The following is a 17,468-nucleotide window of genomic DNA, read 5'->3' as shown; positions in this document are numbered from 1 at the left end:
AAACGCACAGTCGACTTACAGCCACAGAACCGTCATTCAGTACGACAGACCCACCATGTCCTAGTTCATTCCATCTTGCTGAATGAATCCCTCACAGATTCGTGAAGAGGAGAGAGAATTCCTAGACAGTGGTGAGGCACACACTCAGATTTAACAGCATCATTGCAGACTGCCTAGACAAGTGAAATGTGTTGATGATACTTGTATGTAGGCAAAGTCAATTGAGGCATCTTTCTTCCAAACCAGTGAGTGGCCTGAACTCTGTGCATGAAATGGCATCACCCTCAACCTGAGAAAATTTCAGTTTGCCCAGGATTCAGTAAAGTTTGCCGGGCTCATGGCGACAGCCACAAATGTCAAACCAAGTTTAAAATTCTTGAACTGTCCTAAATTTCCCAACACCAAAGGAGCAAGAGCATAGTTTGGACTGGTTAACCAAGGAGAATATGCGTTAGCTGTGCCCAAACAAATGAAACCTTTCAGACACCTTTTCAAATCATCAACAAAGTTCACCTGGACTGAGGAACTTGAGCTGCTTGAACAGCAGAAGGAAACTATTGTGTCAGAAATCAGGGATGGCGTCAGACTATTTGATTCTTCCCGTATTGCATGTCTACAAACCAATTGGTCTGTGGATGGGGTTGGATTCCTTTTGAGGCAGAAATATTGTCTGTGCACATCCAAGAGCCCATCATGCTGCCCTGGCGGTTGGAAACTTTGGTTGGTAGGGAGTAGATTTACAACTCCAGCAGAGTTGCTATGCCCCCATTGAAGGAGAGGCCCTTGCAGTGGTGTATGCTCTTCACCAAACAATATACTAAATCCTTGGGTTGTGCTGACCTCATTATAGCCACAGCCCATAAACCACTCCTCAGGATTCTTAATGCCCGCTCTCTCACTGAAGTCAGTAACAGAACACTTCTAAACCTGAAAAAGAAAACGTTAGCAAACTGGTTCACCTTAGTGCATGTCTCTGGTTTGAAAAATAAAGGACCGGCTGCTGTGTCACGATATCCCCCACAACAATGAAAGAGGAAACCTGCAGGACAGTTTACCTTCTTTTCAACCCTCTGTCCTCAATGCCATGCATGTTGTGGACCTGGCAGAAGGCAACCCTGAACATGCTGCGCCTTTCCTCACGCTACACTAAACCTCCAACATGGTCACATGGGAAATGATCAGGGAGGAGACGTCTTCAGATGAAATTCTATCCGAACTTGCTGACATTCTGCAGTGGTATGCCGTCCAGCCCTTCGCAGCTTTCATTGCTACACACAAAGCCTCTGATGAGACACAGAATCATCATACCCACCTCCCTAAGGAGAAGCATCCTGGCCTCCCTACATGCTGCCCACCAGGGAGTAAACGCAATGTGTCAACAGGCTGCAAACTCAGTCTTTTGGCCAGATATCTCAACTGACATTAGTAGAGCAAGGGAAGAATGTGCCAAGTATCATAGGATTGCCAAATCCTATGCAGTGCAACCACCAAGTGACATCAATCTGTCAGATTACTCATTCCAGAAGGTTTGCTGTGACTACTTCCTCCACAACAACACTGAATACCTGGTCTGGTAGACAGATACTCTAATTAACCCATGGTATTTAGTTCTCACTCAGAGGCAGATTGTCTGATAAAGCACTTATGCAAATCATTTGTCACATTTGGAATCCCAGAGGAGCTAACTTCAGATGGAGGACCCAAATTCAAATCTGGCAACACTCAAAAGAATTTCTATAATCTTGGAGTGTACATCACCCTCTAACCTCTGTCGCCAATCCCCAGGCTGACTGCAGGGCTGAGGTTGCAGTGAAAACTGTCAAGAGGATGCTCACTGACAACACAGGACCAGCTGGATCCCTCAACATTGAGATTCCAGTGAGCAATGCTTATTCATCGGAACTCGGTAGACCCGGAAAAGAAGACCTCGCGTGCGAAGGTCCTATTTGGCAGACCTATAGAGACCCCATTCCCATCCCCTTAGGTAGATATTGCCCTCACAACATATGGCAAGAAACAATGAAGAACAGGGAAGTGGCCTTAGTAAAGCGCCACTCACAAGAATTTGAAAAGTGGTCCTTACGTACTAGACAACTGCCACCATTGAAAGTCGGGGATCATGTGTATTTGCAGAACCTGGTAGGCAATCACCCTAGATGCTGGGATTGCACTGGAGTGGTTATTGACATCCACCAAATCCATCAGTATGCTATTCGGGTCAATGTATCTGGTAAAGTGACACCTACAAATCGCCAACATCTTACGAGATTCCGACCATCCCAGCCTCCTACTGATAGGATTAATCTCGTACTTCGCACACCCAGAACCGGCCTCAAACAGCCTGCAAGCACCTCACCTACCATGAATGAAGTTGCAGAAGGTCCACCTGAGCAAGAAGCTGCACCAGCTCCAGTTGAAGTCCCACATACAGAGCCAACGACTCCATAGCTCACAACCCCTGGGCTGACAGCTACAACTCCTTTGCAGTTGCTGGATCAACAGGAACCAGCACCAATCCATCAGGTCCATCCTCACCAGAGTCCACAACTGTGCCACCAGTTACTAAGCTACCTTTATCCCTGAGGCGTCTTATGACTAATAACAAACGGTGCCTTTCAAGACATGTTAAGGATTGGTGTGACTGTTCACATCGACCCCAGGGTCTTTGGTGAGTTACAATATGAAGTGTATGGAAGTGCCATTGATGAATGGCCTTCAAGTGCTCCAAAAACTATTGATGTTTTTATATTTTGGCAATCAAGCCTACTACAGAACTTTCACTAGTTGCTGTTTCCACCCCGTCAAGTTTTATTCGTACCCTTTAAAATTCCCCCTAGGGAAAGGAGACAGATAGATATGTCATTTACCTCAGTTTATTCATTACTTATGTTTGTATCTTCGGTGTTCCAGGTGACTCATCAGTCATTCTTTTGACTAAATAAAAAGTTATACAAGGAAGAGTGTCTTTTTTCTAATATTTTAATACACAGTCTCTACTGTTCAAATTCAGGGAAAGCTAAGCTTAAAATCATTCAAATTTCACCTTTAAGTACCGTATATACTCGTGTAATGTTCGACTTCGTGTAATGTTCGATCCCCCTATTTTGCCTTCAAAATCATGAATTCATCATATACCTCATGTAATGTTCGAGTCTTGATTTTGGCAGTAGGCTAGAGGTCTTTTATCTCCAGCCTACCATAATTACCAACAAAGTAAGGGTTATGCCTAAGTGCGACAAACAAATGTATAAAACAAATCGGAACAACACCTAAATACTAACATCTGTTTACAATTACAATTGAGTATTCAGCGTACATTTTCTAGCGAACATTATAGTTGGAAACAGCCAATTATCATCACCGCCGAATAGCTTTCAAAAACAAGCAAACACTACAAGTAGCAAACAAAATTAGTTCATCGTTTTGAGTAACAAATTACCATTACCGGTAATTGCAGGTAATTACGGTGATTATAATTACCCGTTATGCTAATCATTTTTTTTCCTCACAATATATATGAATAAGAATTTACTCATAACCCATCAAGATGTCTACCAAGAAATATAAAAATTTTACTGCAAAATTCAAGCTTCAAGTTATTGCAGCCGCTGTCCGCTGAAACGACAAATTACGTTCAAGCCGTAAAAATTTTTGGAGTTACCAAAACTAGCGTTCGAACTTGGAGAAAAAAAAGTGGATTCAATTAAGAAAAATTTTTGCGGTTTATTATTAATATCAATTAATATACCATACCAAGTAAAATAAAATGAGCCTAATTTTTTCATTAACCATATCATGTTATAACATACGCAACCCGACTGTTTACTAGCTTCATACCTGCTGCGTTATGTTAAAGTCATTACTCGTAGCAGAAAAAAACTATTTGTGATGGTTTAGGAAATAAAATCCATGCTAATAATATGCCTGGTGTTAAATGAACATGGTTAGTACTGTATATAGAGGCCTAGCCTATGTTTACCTACCGGTAGGTAACCTTATATACGTGTAAGCATAGCCTACGATTACCTACCGGTAGGTAGCATAGCCTAGGGTAATATTCGCGTAGGCCTAGCTTACGTTTACCTACCAGTAGGCCAGAAATTTTTACTTTTTCAAATATATATAGGCCTTAAAAAATCGAACATTACACAAGTATATACGGTAATAGAAATAAAGTTTCAGAAAATTTAGTACAGTATCTTCTCAAAGTAAATATTTGTAAATAGTGCACATTTTGAAAATGCGCAATTTACTAAATTATAATATACAGTAATGCGATAATAGATTAGTGGTATCCAAAATAAACTACAAATGTATTTTCTAAAATCAACACTTTCAATATAAAACTTCTGTGAAATTTAACCTATGATGAAAGTATTCAGACAAACTCATGCATGTGAAAGGCAATCTAATCACTGCTAAAATACTGATACTATAACTACTCTAATATCTGTACAAAACAATAAACATGATAGATACTATACAGTAAAGCATTTTTTTTTTTTTTTGAGAGAGAGAGAGAGAGAGAGAGAGAGAGAGAGAGAGAGAGAGAGAGAGAGAGAGAGAGAGAGAGAGTGTGTGTGTGTGTGCGTGTGTCTCAAACTCAAGTACAAACGACTTACCTTAAAATTGCTGCTTTGCAGCCAAGGAATGAGTCCATCAATGAAGCGCCCAATATCATCGCATTCGATGGTATTGGAGGCCACCCCCAAATAGTTAATAATATCATTGCCAATAGACAGCTTTTTCCGAGTATCAGAAGTACCCAGTAGCGGAATAAATAAATCCATCTGTGACATGATGACGATATTTCAAGGATTTAAATAATATAACTTGTTCTTATTCAGTGATGAATATTATACAGTATTCACTTATGATTATCAAATCACTCGCAAGAACCCAATTCTTGATAAAACCACAATCACAGCACAATAGGCCCTGGCACTGGGCTGCTTCCTAGGGAGTCACCGCTCACCCACTCCTTCAATCTTTCAATCTCTATCCCACGTTTTTATTTCCACCAAGAAGGTAAACCTGGAACGAGAGGAAAAAAACTGATTACAGTATTCAACTAAAGTATATTAAAAAGCATAGACTAAAATAAAGTTTTTAATGGGACCAGACTACAGTATAATGGATACAAGCAAACTATAAAGCTTATTTCAATATATTTACAGCCTCTTCAGATATTTATGAATTACAAAACTGAAAACATGGCTTCTAATTTGCTAAAGTCCCTATTATAAATTACTCCATTCTATCGACTCATATTTACCATAGGACATGGTTATTAGCACTTATACAACTGAATACATCAGTGAAAATACACGTCACTTTTTTAAATTTACTTACACCACTTTTAAATACCTAGTCATTACACAAGAAAATTAAAGCAAATGATTTGCAGTACCCAGCCTAAAACTAATGCAACCACACATTTAGGATGCACCTACAGTATTTCTGCAAGACAAGTGGAAGTTCCTGTATAATAGTGGACAGGAACGGATTACATAATTTAGGCCAAGGCCAGGCACTGTGACAGGTGAGATTATTCAGTGCCATAAAAAAAACTTAAGTCATGTTTAGAATCATGGTCCCCTAGTTCTGGATGTGATCATAGCCAAATACATTTTACAGAAAATAAACAGGAAACCTATGATTTACATGTCAGGTAAAGGCCTTGAGAAATAATGTCTAACTTTCCAGGGTAACCATCTACTGTGGAACTACTCTACAGAGTAACAGAGATCTAATAGGTACAGTAGTACAGTATTGAGAAAAGCCTCTCGTAGAAACGGCTAGATAGTCTTCAGCTGTGAAGTGCAAGCCACTCCACGGACTAATGTTACCTTAGTAGAGTAGCAAAGGCTACCAAAGCTGCACAAGCCATAATTGTGCAGTAATAATCTGTGCCTCTATAAAGTAATCAGTAGATAACAATACCACTTCGTTTCTGTCCTGAGACAGAGTAATCAACACAAGGTTCATAATTTTGAAAACTTTCAATAAACCACCTACGCACTTAGCTTAAAATATTTCCGACATTCATAAAATATCTGCGACTAACATTCATCATCATTATCATCAGCCGTAGCTAGTCCACTGCAGGACCAAAGCCTCGACATGTCTTTCTACTCCCGTCTGCTTAGGGTCTTCTATGCTAGTCTATGATCACAAATTTTCTTAGCTTGTCACTCCAACTTCTTCTATGCTAGTCTATGCCCACAAATCTTCTTAGCTTATTTTCTCTTCCTTTCCCTACGTGTTAGGCTATACAGTATAGATTTCCATTAAAAGTTTCAACAAAAACTACAATGATAGAGCAGCCCTCTTTATAGATTTTCTGAATAATCTAAATCATTCTCACTAGGATGTTATCACCATTTATCATGTTCACTTGCTACAAGTAATAAATTATTTCCACCCTTGCCAAGTCCTAGCCGATCTGTTTACATCCATTCCTAAGGTTTCTGCCTGATCTATGTCTTCAGTCATTACCAATAGGATATTCACACAACATGACTGCAAATCCTCAACTCTTACAGGATGCAGTACTCTTATGTGTTTGTGTGGAGAGCCTAGCCAATAGGTTACCAATATACATAAATTCATAAGATATTCCATCAGAGTAAGTCCTCAAAGGAGGAACGGTAAATCATGCATTTTCCTGGGCATAACGAAATATGACAATAGTTTCATTCTCAACAAAAAGAACTTGCATAAATCTACTAGCCTAGTATGGTATGCCAATAAAAGAAGACAACAGGTAACACTTTCAAAATTCTTCACCAACTTAACCAATCTGGAAGTTTCAAAACCCAATCACTACATTAACCCTTTTACCCCCGGGGTATTTGGAAATTTCCAACCCTTAACCCCCAGGGGGTTATTTTTTTCCCAGCACATTTTGCAGTATATTGTCTTTAAATTGCTCTAACAGCCTTAATTTTTGTCATAGAAAGGTCAGGTTTGTCTCATTCTCTTGGAAAATGCCTGAATTTTCTCAAAAAATTATCAAAAAATATGAAAAACTAATTTTTATAGCATTTTTTTGCAAGGACGTACCGGTACGTCCATGGGGGTAAAGGGATGGCTTTTGTGAAACGTACCAGTACGTCCTTTGGGGGGTAAAAGGGTTAATATAGAGTACCAAATTCTATGGTAAAATCAAATAAAAAGTTGATGGAAATCTTTGTAAGAGATATACAGTACCCTAAATCTGAAACTATATTAACATTAAAAAAAAAAAAAAAAAAAAAAAAAAAAAGGAGGAGTTTTCATGATAAAACAAAGTTTTATGAATACTTACCTGGCAGTTATATATATATATATATATATATATATATATATAGCTATAGTCTCTGACGTCCGGTAGAATTTTTCAAAATTCGCGGCAACCGCCGTGTGGTGGTTGTGCGATTAGGTGGTTAACACCCCCTACAGGGTGGTACGTGGAATCATTCCCGTTTTCTGTTCCTCAGATCATCTTTGCCCCACCTGTCTCCTGAGGGGAGGAGGGTGGGACTTAAAATATATATATAACTGCCAGGTAAGTATTCATAAAACTATGTTTTATCATAAAAACTCCATTTTTATGAATAGAACTTACCTGGCAGTTATATATACAGCTGATTCACACATTTGAAGGAGGGTGAAAGACAGCTAACATCATTGGGAAACAAGTTGTAGGATAAAACACCGTGATTCTTTACCTACTAAGGTAGCTGACTTCGAAGGTTCCTGCCTCTTGAGTCGCTTTCCCTTAGGAGTGTCAGCCAGGAGTGAACCTGTCATGCTGAAACAACTCAATCGAGTCTGTCAAACGGGGTGAGACCAACAACTTGACTAGACTTCAGCACTAGCTATGCCCCTTTTTAAAAAACTGCAACCTTACTCAAACTAACCACCTAACCTTGCAGAATAGATATTACTATCTAGCTAGACTGAGGGCACTGTACCACCAATCAGAGTCCTCAGACAACCATAAAAACCAAAACCCAAACACAGGCATACAAAAGTTAAGGTTGAGGGGAGGTAGTATCTCCTTTGCCCAATACAGAAGCAGTAGCTACGTATGGGCCCAAGGTATAACACCTTTCATAATCAACTCTTACCTCTCTGAAGTAATGAGAGGCGAACACAGAGTTACTTCTCCAGAACGTTGCGTCCATAATCTGTCTAACTACTGACATATTCTTGCGAAATGCCAGTGAAGTAGCAATGGCTCTCACCTCATGAGCTTTTACTTTTAAAAGACCGAAGCTCTCTTCCTCACACAAGAGTTGAGCTTCTCTTATTGTCTCCTTCAAGAAAAATGACAATGCAGTCTTTGAGAGGGGCTTTAGAGGATCTTTCACTGAGCACCATAAAGAATTGGAACCACCTCTAACATTCTTGGTATGAGATAAATAAGCCCTTAGGGCTCTAACTGGGCAGAGGAGCCTCTCCTGCTCTTGACCCACCACATTAGTGAGGTTAGGAACCTCAAACGTCCTCGGCCAGGGTTTAGATGGATTCTCGTTCTTAGCGAGGAAGTCGATCCTCAACGCACATACTGCTCCATCCTGGTTAAAGCCCACCTGCTTTTCAATAGTGTGAATCTCGCTGACCCTTTTTGCTGTGGCCAGAGCCATCAGGAAGAGGGTTTTCTTAGTAGCATCTCTAAGGGACGCTTGTGAGATGGGTTCGAATTTCTTGCTACATAGGAACTTCAGAACCACATCCAAATTCCAAGCTGGGGGTTTTAACTGAGCCTGCTTAGTTGTCTCAAAAGACTTCAAGAGATCTTGCAAGTCTTTATCCTGAGCCAAGTCTATGCCTCTGTGCCTACAGACGGCAGAAAGCACATTCCTGTACCCTTTAATAATGGATACGGCCAGTTTAGAGTCTTGTCTGAGGGACAACAAAAAATCCGCTACTTGGCTCACAGAGGTAGTGGTTGAGGAAACTTTATGCTGCTTACACCAAGCTCTAAAGGTTTCCCACTTCGATTGGTAGACTCTTTGCAAAGAGACCCTCCTCGCTCTGGCGATAGCCCTTGCAGCTTGCACAGAAAAGCCTCTCGCTCTGACAAGCTTCTCGATAGTCTGAAGTCAGTCAGTCGTAGAGCGAGGGGGTTTTGATTATACCTCTTGAAGTGGGGCTGTATGAGAAGCTTTGGACTTGGAGGAAGCCTTCTTGGAAAGTCTACTAACATGTCCAACACCTCTGTGAACCATTCTCTTGCTGGCCAGAATGGAGCTACCAGGTTCATTCTTCCTGATTCGAGGAGAGCGAATTTCCTGACTACCAGATTGATGATCTTGAAAGGGGGGAACACATAGGTGTTCATCCCCGTCCAGTCTATCAAGAAGGTGTCTACTGCTATTGCCTCCTCGTCCGGGACTAGGGAGCAGTAGTTGGGGATCCTTTTGTTTTGGTTGGGGGCGAAGAGGCCTATTAAAGGCCTCCCCCATAACTTCCACAGATTTTGACAGACCTGATGATTGAGGGTCCACTCTGTGGGAAGAACTTGCCCTTTCCTGCTGAGCATGTCTGCTCTTACATTCTTCTGTCCCTGCACGAATCTTGTTAGAAGTTCTAGGTTGTTCTCCTTCGACCACAGAAGGAGCTCTTTTGCTGTTTCGAACAGAGACAGAGAGTGAGTTCCCCCTTGCTTTCTGATGTGAGACAAAGCCGTGGTGTTGTCCGAATTGACCTCCACTATCCTCCCCGACACGGAGTCTTTGAAGGCCTTCAGTCCTAACATAATGGCAATCAACTCCTTCCTGTTGATGTGCAACCCGACTTGCTCCTTTTCCCAAGAGCCTGAGACCTCCTTGCTTCCCAGTGTTGCTCCCCATACTGACTACGAAGCGTCTGAGAACAACACTAGGTCTGGGTTCTTCCTGAACAGGGAGATTCCTTCCCCTAAAATAGCCGGATCCAGCCACCAAATCAGATGACTCTTGATTTCTGCTAGAATGAGGAAGGAAAAGAAGTCCTCCTGAATCTTCCTGTCCCACACCCTTGATAGGAAGTGTTGAAGAGGTCTGAGGTGCAGTCTTCCCAGAGAGACGAGAAGAGGGTTCCCAGCAAACTCATCCAATCCCTCGCTGAGCACTTCTGTCTTTCCAGGAATTCCTGAACCTTCCCGAGGCACCTGGTCTGCCTTTCTTGGGAGGGAGAAGCCCAAAAACTAACTGAGTCCAGAACTATCCCCATATAAAAAATTGTCTGACTCGGTTCGGTCTGGGACTTCTCCTTGTTGATGACAAGACCCAGTTCCTGAGCCATCATAAAAGTCTTGCGTAGGTCCTCCAGACATTTCTCCTTCGACCGGGATCTTATCGACCAGTCGTCCAGATATAGAGATACTCTTATCCCCTCTTGGTGAAGCCATCCTGCCACATTGGCCATTACCCTGGCGAAGACTTGAGGAGCAGTGCTGAGGCCGAAGCACAGAGCCTTGAACTGGAAACACTTGCCCTGGATCATAAATCTTAGGAACTTCCTCAAAGTCGGATGGATGGGGGATATGAAAGTAAGCGTCCTGTAAATCCAGAAACACCATCCAGTCCCCTGGACGTACCGCTGCCAGCACCGACTGAGTCGTCTCCATGGTAAATTTTGTCTTTTCCACAAAGACGTTCAGTGCTGACATCTAGCACTGGTCTCTATCCACCCGAGCTCTTGGGTACCAGAAACAGGCGATTGTAGAAGCCTGGGAAAGATAGTTCCAGAACTGACTCTATCGCTCCCTTCTCCAGCATCTGGTTCACCAGATTCAGTAGAGCCTCTTGTTTCCCGACATCCGAGTACTGCGCCACCAAGGATAGAGGCGTATTTGAAAGCGGAGGCTTCTTCATGATCGAGAGGGACCGGGCGTCCGTCCCTCTTTTCTTCCAAGCCTGCCAAAAAAGTGACAGTCTTGCTCCTACCACTGTCTGGAGGACTTGAGCTTCATCTCCTGAGGCGGAATCTGAACGAACCCCTATTCGTTCTACCGCCCATCTCCTGCCCTCTTCCCCTGAAGTCTGTTCTCATCGGAGCTCTACCTCGAAAGGGCTGCTGAAGCTTCCTCTCCTCTCTCTTCGATGACGAAGGAACCGCTTGTAAAGGCTTCCTTGCAGAACGTGACAGGTGGTCTTGTGTGGCCTTTTGCGCAAGAGAAAGGGTAAGGTCCCTGACAAGGGACTCAGGAAAAAGGTGCTGCGATAGAGGGGGCGTAAAGGAGCTCGGCCTTCTGCACAACTGTAACTGCTCTCAAAGTGAAGGAACATAAAAGGGCTTCGAAGGCTCGGAAAATTCCCGACGAGGTGGTCAAGCTCAGACATAGACCACATTACCTTCGCCGAGTTAAGGGCATGTCTTCTGCAAGAGTCAACAATGCCAGAGAAGTACCCCTGGGAGGAGGCAGGCACTCCCAGGCCTAGAGCTTCTCCAGTCTCGTACCACATGCCCGCCTTAGACGCAAGTCTAGCTGGTGGAAACGAGAAGTTGGTCTTGACCGCTTGCCTACGCTCCTTCAGCCAGTCATCCATTCTAGCGAGAGCCTTCCTAGCCGAGATGGACAGCTTCATTTTGATGAAAGCCGACTGCTTTTTGGCCTTCTTCCTGCTAAACTGCGACTGAGGAGAACGAAGAGCAGCAGGTTGAAACTCCTCCCCATAAAGCTCAAGGAGGGAGCGAGAGAGAACCTTATAATCTGCAGCCGCGTTAGCAGGCTTATCTTCATCCTCTGAGATATCCTCTAGATCTTGCCCTACTTCCAACTAAGTCTCTCTTTGGGTTGCAGGAACTAAGTCTGAGGTTGCTTTACCAAGCCGATCAGTTTCCAATTGCTCATCTGCGTCCGAGAAAAGCAAATCGTCGGATGCGTCCTGTTGGCAAGGGCTGAATGCGTCCTGACATCGAGGGGCGCGTGCGTCCTGGCGCCGCGCGATGGAGGAGTCCTGATGCCGCGCGATGGAGGCGTCCTGATGTCGCGCGCTAGAAGTGTTCTCGAGGCGGGAGGAGGATGCGTCCTGGAGCCGAGAGCTGCAAGCGTCCTTGCGACGAAAGTTGGATGCGTCCCGGCGTCGTGAAGAAGCGTCCTGGCGACGAAAATCGTGAGCGTCCTGGCGGCGTGTCGAGGAATAAGAAGCGCGGTACGGCGCGCTTGACGAATCGCGCCGCGGTTCCCTGGGAGAAGCACTCCGTTCCTTCTTAGAGGCCGATTTCTTAATCGGTAAAGTGTTATCCTTATTCCTGCCCGACTGGGAGGAAGGGCGGCTAAAAGCTTGTACCAGAGAAGACAGTTGCTTCTGCATAACTTTCATAAAAGATTTCGCGACTGCTGCTGGATCCTACGTTTCCGAAGGCGATGGCTGCCGAGTAGCGCTGGTCGTAGGAAAAGGTTCTCTCGATAGTCTCTTGTCACTTACAAGAGGAGGAGAATCTTCCTTCCCTCCATTTCTAGGCTTTGGCCTCTTCGTTGGAACGGCGTCCTAGTCATCCTCGGAAGGAAAAGGTTCCGGGCTACTCGATAAGGGAGAGCGAGAACGGGTCTGGTCAGCTTGATTTCACCTCCTCTTGGTCGGTCTCGAAGCTTCATACCGCCATTTGCGTCTAGGCGAGGGGCTCGTGGAAGACACCATCACTTCCGACAAGCCTTTTCCGTGGCAGTCATGAGCAGCCTGGGAAAATGCAACAGGACTGCTTGAGGCGACGGCTGACCGAGGATGCGTACCTCTCACTCCCTTGCGGCCGTTGACGTACCTTCTCCCTTGGTCCTGGGAGCTTGGTAGAGGTCTAGACCTAGGGACGTGACAGGTTCGATCAGTCGCCACCTCCACTGCACTTTCACAAGCACTAATCACACTCCCACTCTTACCTTTAAAGGCTGAAAGCTGGTCTTTGATAGCCTTCAACTCAGCCGCCATCCTGTCGTACCGAGGGTCATCCGTAGATACTGTTCCTGTAGAAGGGGCAGGGGCTACTACCTCAGGAGAAGGTTCAACTTCTACAGAGGAATTGATTAAGGGATCTAAAAAAAAAAAAATTTAAGCTAAGCTCACTAGCAGAATTAGATTTAGATCTCGAAGCCCTCCTGGCTTTATCTAACTCCAACTTACGCACACAGAGTTTCATACTTAACCATTCTTTCTCGATCAAAACCTCACATTCCTTGCACCTATTATCAAGTGCACATTCAAAACCCCTGCACTTTAAACAAACAGTGTGAGGGTCTACCGAAACTTTCGGTAACCTCACCTTGCATACCTCATCTACACAAACTCGAAAATGAAGTTTATCAGTCATCGTAAACAAACAAATAGTCAAAGAATAATAACAAAAACGATTGTCAAAACCCTAGATCAGTGTATGTCACCAAAAAAGAAGTCCAGTACAGCGACAAAGGGAAAGCGATTTAAAAAAAACTTCAATGGCGGACCAACAATGTTGTCAGTCCAACCGGCAGAGATGATCTGAGGAACAGAAAACGGGAATGATTCCACGTACCACCCTGTAAGGGGTGTTAACCACCTAACCGCACAACCACCACACGACGGTTGCCGCGAATTTTAAAAAATTCTGCCAGACGTCAGAGACTATAGCTATATATATATAACTGCCAGGTAAGTTCTATTCATAAAAAAATCAAATTAAATATGCACTGGTTAATGATCAACAACAGCAGTAGTAATACATATCAAAACGCAGCAATTATTAGCGGCTGATTTCTTTGGGTCTAGCTATATGTGAAAAAATCCCACAGATAGAGAGAATTCATTTTCCCATGAAAGAGGTAATTACAAGGTTGCCTAGGACTAACTATCACAAAAAAACTTTAAAAGCACTGTAGTTCATTGTAAAATGTTTTAAACTGTACTGCAATACGCCTCTTTACGTCGGTTCAACATACATCACTCTCCTTAAATATCAAATATAAAAATAAAACTCAACTTATACTGTTTAATCCCACCTCGATGTCATAAAATAACTATTACTGTACTGTACTTCAAAAATGTAAGCTCATTAATGTGTAACTGATTTTTATAAAATTATAGCAGATTGTAATTATTTTTCGAGCTAAGAATATGAATAGGGAACCTTTATGACACTATAGGACGAGATTGACTTACCTTGAATCTCTTGGTACTAAATAACGATATAGGCTGGGTATAACAGTACAGTAAAATATTCCAAATGGCTGATTTAGCAGAGTATGGATTATAAGCTAAGAAACATTGTTTTGACCAACTATGTTAAGATGGCTTTGATAGTCACAATACTGTTAACAAAAGACAACCAAATACCCACTCAAATTAATATATGTATTAACATTGCAAAGCACCACACTATGGTTGCATACATATTCTCCTAAAGATTACATAACCTATACTGTAATATCAATGCTTTATACATGAAACAAGTAGGTATATCATAACTGATTTCATCATTTTCTCCTGCACCATACTATATAATACAAGATGACTTGCTAATGGATAAATATCCTACAGCCACCTTACCTAAGAATTATAAATAAAGACATGCAGAGCAGGATATGTTGCACAGGTTATTTTTTTCTCTAGAATGTCATGTTTTCATCAAAAATACTCCCTACCCCTTTCATTTTCACACAAACCTTCTTTAATGGCATTCATTGGATTGCATCAAGTTTTTTATTCAAGTTATCCAACCAACTATCATATAAACATAATAGATTCTAACTAGAATCTTTTGCAACCGCTGGATACTTAGCACAGTCAGCAACTAATTCTCAGTTACCGGAGATACTGAGAATATTAATGTCAAAGCCTTCCGTTTACAAACTATTTTGGAATTTTCTATTCTTAACCAATCAAATTAAAACAATTACTACTAGAATCCATGAAAAGTATTTATAGCTCCTCTATTTCTAAATACAAGCTAAATTTCCTATGCCTAATCAAAAATTAAAATGCACAGCACAACTTAGAACAGTGGTTCCAACCAAAAATACGTAACAGTAAAAGAAGCAAACAAATTAGAGTAATAAACTTAAAAATCAGTAACCATACCTTAATTTGAAATTATCTTAGTTAACTGAAAATTTATTTTTCAATGTTTTATACATATAACTTAATACATGAAATAAGTAAATTTCCTTACAGTTTATCTAAGATTATTTGCCAACATGTCTTTCTTGGTTACTTTTGGAAGCCCTTACACCAACCATCATCTTTACTTTAAGGTGGGAAACCCTTAATTGAGTTTGTAATTTTCCAAAGCAAGTTCCTGAATAATCTGGAGGCTATATTTTAAAAGGTCTATTTTTCTCTTACCTTGTAAAATTGTGGTTCTATCGAAATTTTATATTTGCCTGTGCTGCTAAGGAATGTTCAAGTAGTTCTTAATAACATAAACAGTAACGGCATTGATCTGTGGTGCTGGGTACCCATTAGCCATATTCAATACTGAGCACAAAAAAAAAAATCATGTAAATATCTCTTTCAATGACATATCTGAACTATTTTCATGAAAAAAAAAAAACCACAGGCTATAGCCATTTTTCTATTGCCTATCATGAAATTACAAATGTTAATTTCCCCTCAAATTTAAACATGCTATTTAAACACATTCACATTCCTGTACTGACACAAAATTAGTAAAGTTAGTATATGCAATTCTTCAATTGATGATTAGCAAAGGACAGTACGAAATATTCTCATTATACATTAAAAACTGTTAAAGCCAAAGACAGTTTTTCAAAGATTTGTAAACAACCAAGGCTCCCATGAAGGTTCTACGTAAATAATTGATATACTTGTGGATTTTTTTTTTCACCCTATCCCATTTTCCCACTTTGTTTTCTCCACCCAAAACCCCTGGTTCCCAATAGGGGTCCCCCATTATTAAAGGATCTATATACTGGAGATATATATATATATATATATATATATATATATATATATGTATATATATATATATATATATATATATATATATATATATATTGGCAGTGAAAATAATTGTCCTTTTCAAAGAGAGTAGAAGTTTTTCTATATTTTTTTTTCTTTTTTAGTAAGGCTTTCCCTTTCCTCAAGTATGATAAAGCCCATAATCTATACTAACAACAGAATGACTATAGTTTCACTACTGCATAGTTAAACATTTTCTTGCATTTATGAGGAACCATTCAATTTGATTGATCTGAACATACAATAACCCAGTCGGTTAATCACCTAAAGCCAACTCAATATGCTAATTATTAACCTAAGGCAAACAACCACTCCTAACCCCTTCGACAAATCTGAATCTATTGAATTACCAATACTAAAGTAGCTAACTTAGCATATTAAGTCATCCTAACATAGGTCTAAAAGGGCTACCCTCTGCTTACCTGAAGCTACTAGACCAAATCCAAGCAGCACTAAAGCTGGCCCAAACCATAACATCACAAAGCCATTGAGCAATTGCTACTATTTCGAGCTATTTTCACCCTAGTTAAACGAATAGTTTCAACACCACATGCTTAGGGCACTTACTAAAAGCGTTAGTGTCAGATGTGTCAGCAGGTGCCGACGAAAGGATTTCGCTTCGGGAAACTGCCTCAATCTTTGGTAGCCTACGCCTAAACCGCCAACTGTCGCTTAAACTTGAGCAAAGCTATATCACGATTTAAACAGATAAATAATTTTTAAAAGATAAACACAGCATTCCCATAACAATTATAAAACAAATAACGATGCACTGCATTAAAAATTTGAGCTGACAAGGAAGTCTAATACTGAATAGTCTACTAGACGAATCTCCAAAGGGAACTTTCACTGTGTAACCAAACAACGCCCATAAACACTCCCTAAAATACCCATAAATATCCTTTCACGGTAACCGGCATGTTACCATATACTTTGAACTGGTAGGTACGTCTTCTTATGTGCTACCAAAGTATTCACTTTCAAAAATAATATGAGATCGCCTTTGCCCATCCCTCGTTGACTCATCAAGATCAATAATTTTCTAAAACCCACGATGTAAATGAGCTAAATGTATATACAGTGTCTAACCTTACCTGCTATAGTGTTTTCTATGGCATTTTCACTTCTTTACACTTTAAATCCATAATTAAATTTACACTTTTGTGAGCATTTGTTCGACACTACGATTGCCCTGGCCCATAACACTAAATAAACTGGAACCGTTTTGATTGACCAACACCTGCATTGCCAAAAGTTGCCGATAGGTGGCGCACAATTTAAACAAGTGAAGATTGCCAGATCCTTTTGAGTAGAATCCTTTTTATCTCCGTAAACAAATGTAATTTTCATCAATCAATCTGTTACGAGTGAAGAAAATATATTAAAAACATTTATAAAAGAATTAATGCTTGAAGTTTGGTGCAGTAAATTTCTCTATTGAGGCATTACTAATAAGCTTAATAGATTCGAATTCTTTAAATGGACTCAAAATGGAAACCAACATTATTGTTTTAAAAGACCAGAGCTGTACAGAATAATATTTAT

At 41.1% G+C, this 17,468-nt stretch overlaps 1 protein-coding gene across 4 annotated transcripts in view; it reads right to left on the bottom strand.

Annotated features, from left to right (window-relative positions):
• The window catches only part of chb (chromosome bows), a 356,425-nt gene extending 339,275 nt beyond the window's left edge, over window positions 1-17,150 (bottom strand). For all 4 annotated transcript variants that reach the window (XM_068372454.1, XM_068372458.1, XM_068372461.1 and 1 more), the window contains exons 1-2: window positions 17,018-17,150; window positions 4,623-5,034 (exon numbers count right to left, since the gene is read on the bottom strand). In XM_068372454.1, the coding sequence (XP_068228555.1) occupies window positions 4,623-4,799 (177 nt within the window). In that variant the 5' untranslated portion in view covers window positions 4,800-5,034; window positions 17,018-17,150. The remainder of the gene's footprint in view (window positions 1-4,622; window positions 5,035-17,017) is intronic.
• Window positions 17,151-17,468: the final 318 nt, after the last annotated feature.

This window comes from Palaemon carinicauda, chromosome 4, assembly GCF_036898095.1.
Source record: "Palaemon carinicauda isolate YSFRI2023 chromosome 4, ASM3689809v2, whole genome shotgun sequence".
Classification (NCBI taxonomy): Eukaryota; Metazoa; Arthropoda; class Malacostraca; order Decapoda; family Palaemonidae; genus Palaemon; species Palaemon carinicauda.
This window is presented reverse-complemented; position numbering and strand designations above follow the sequence as displayed.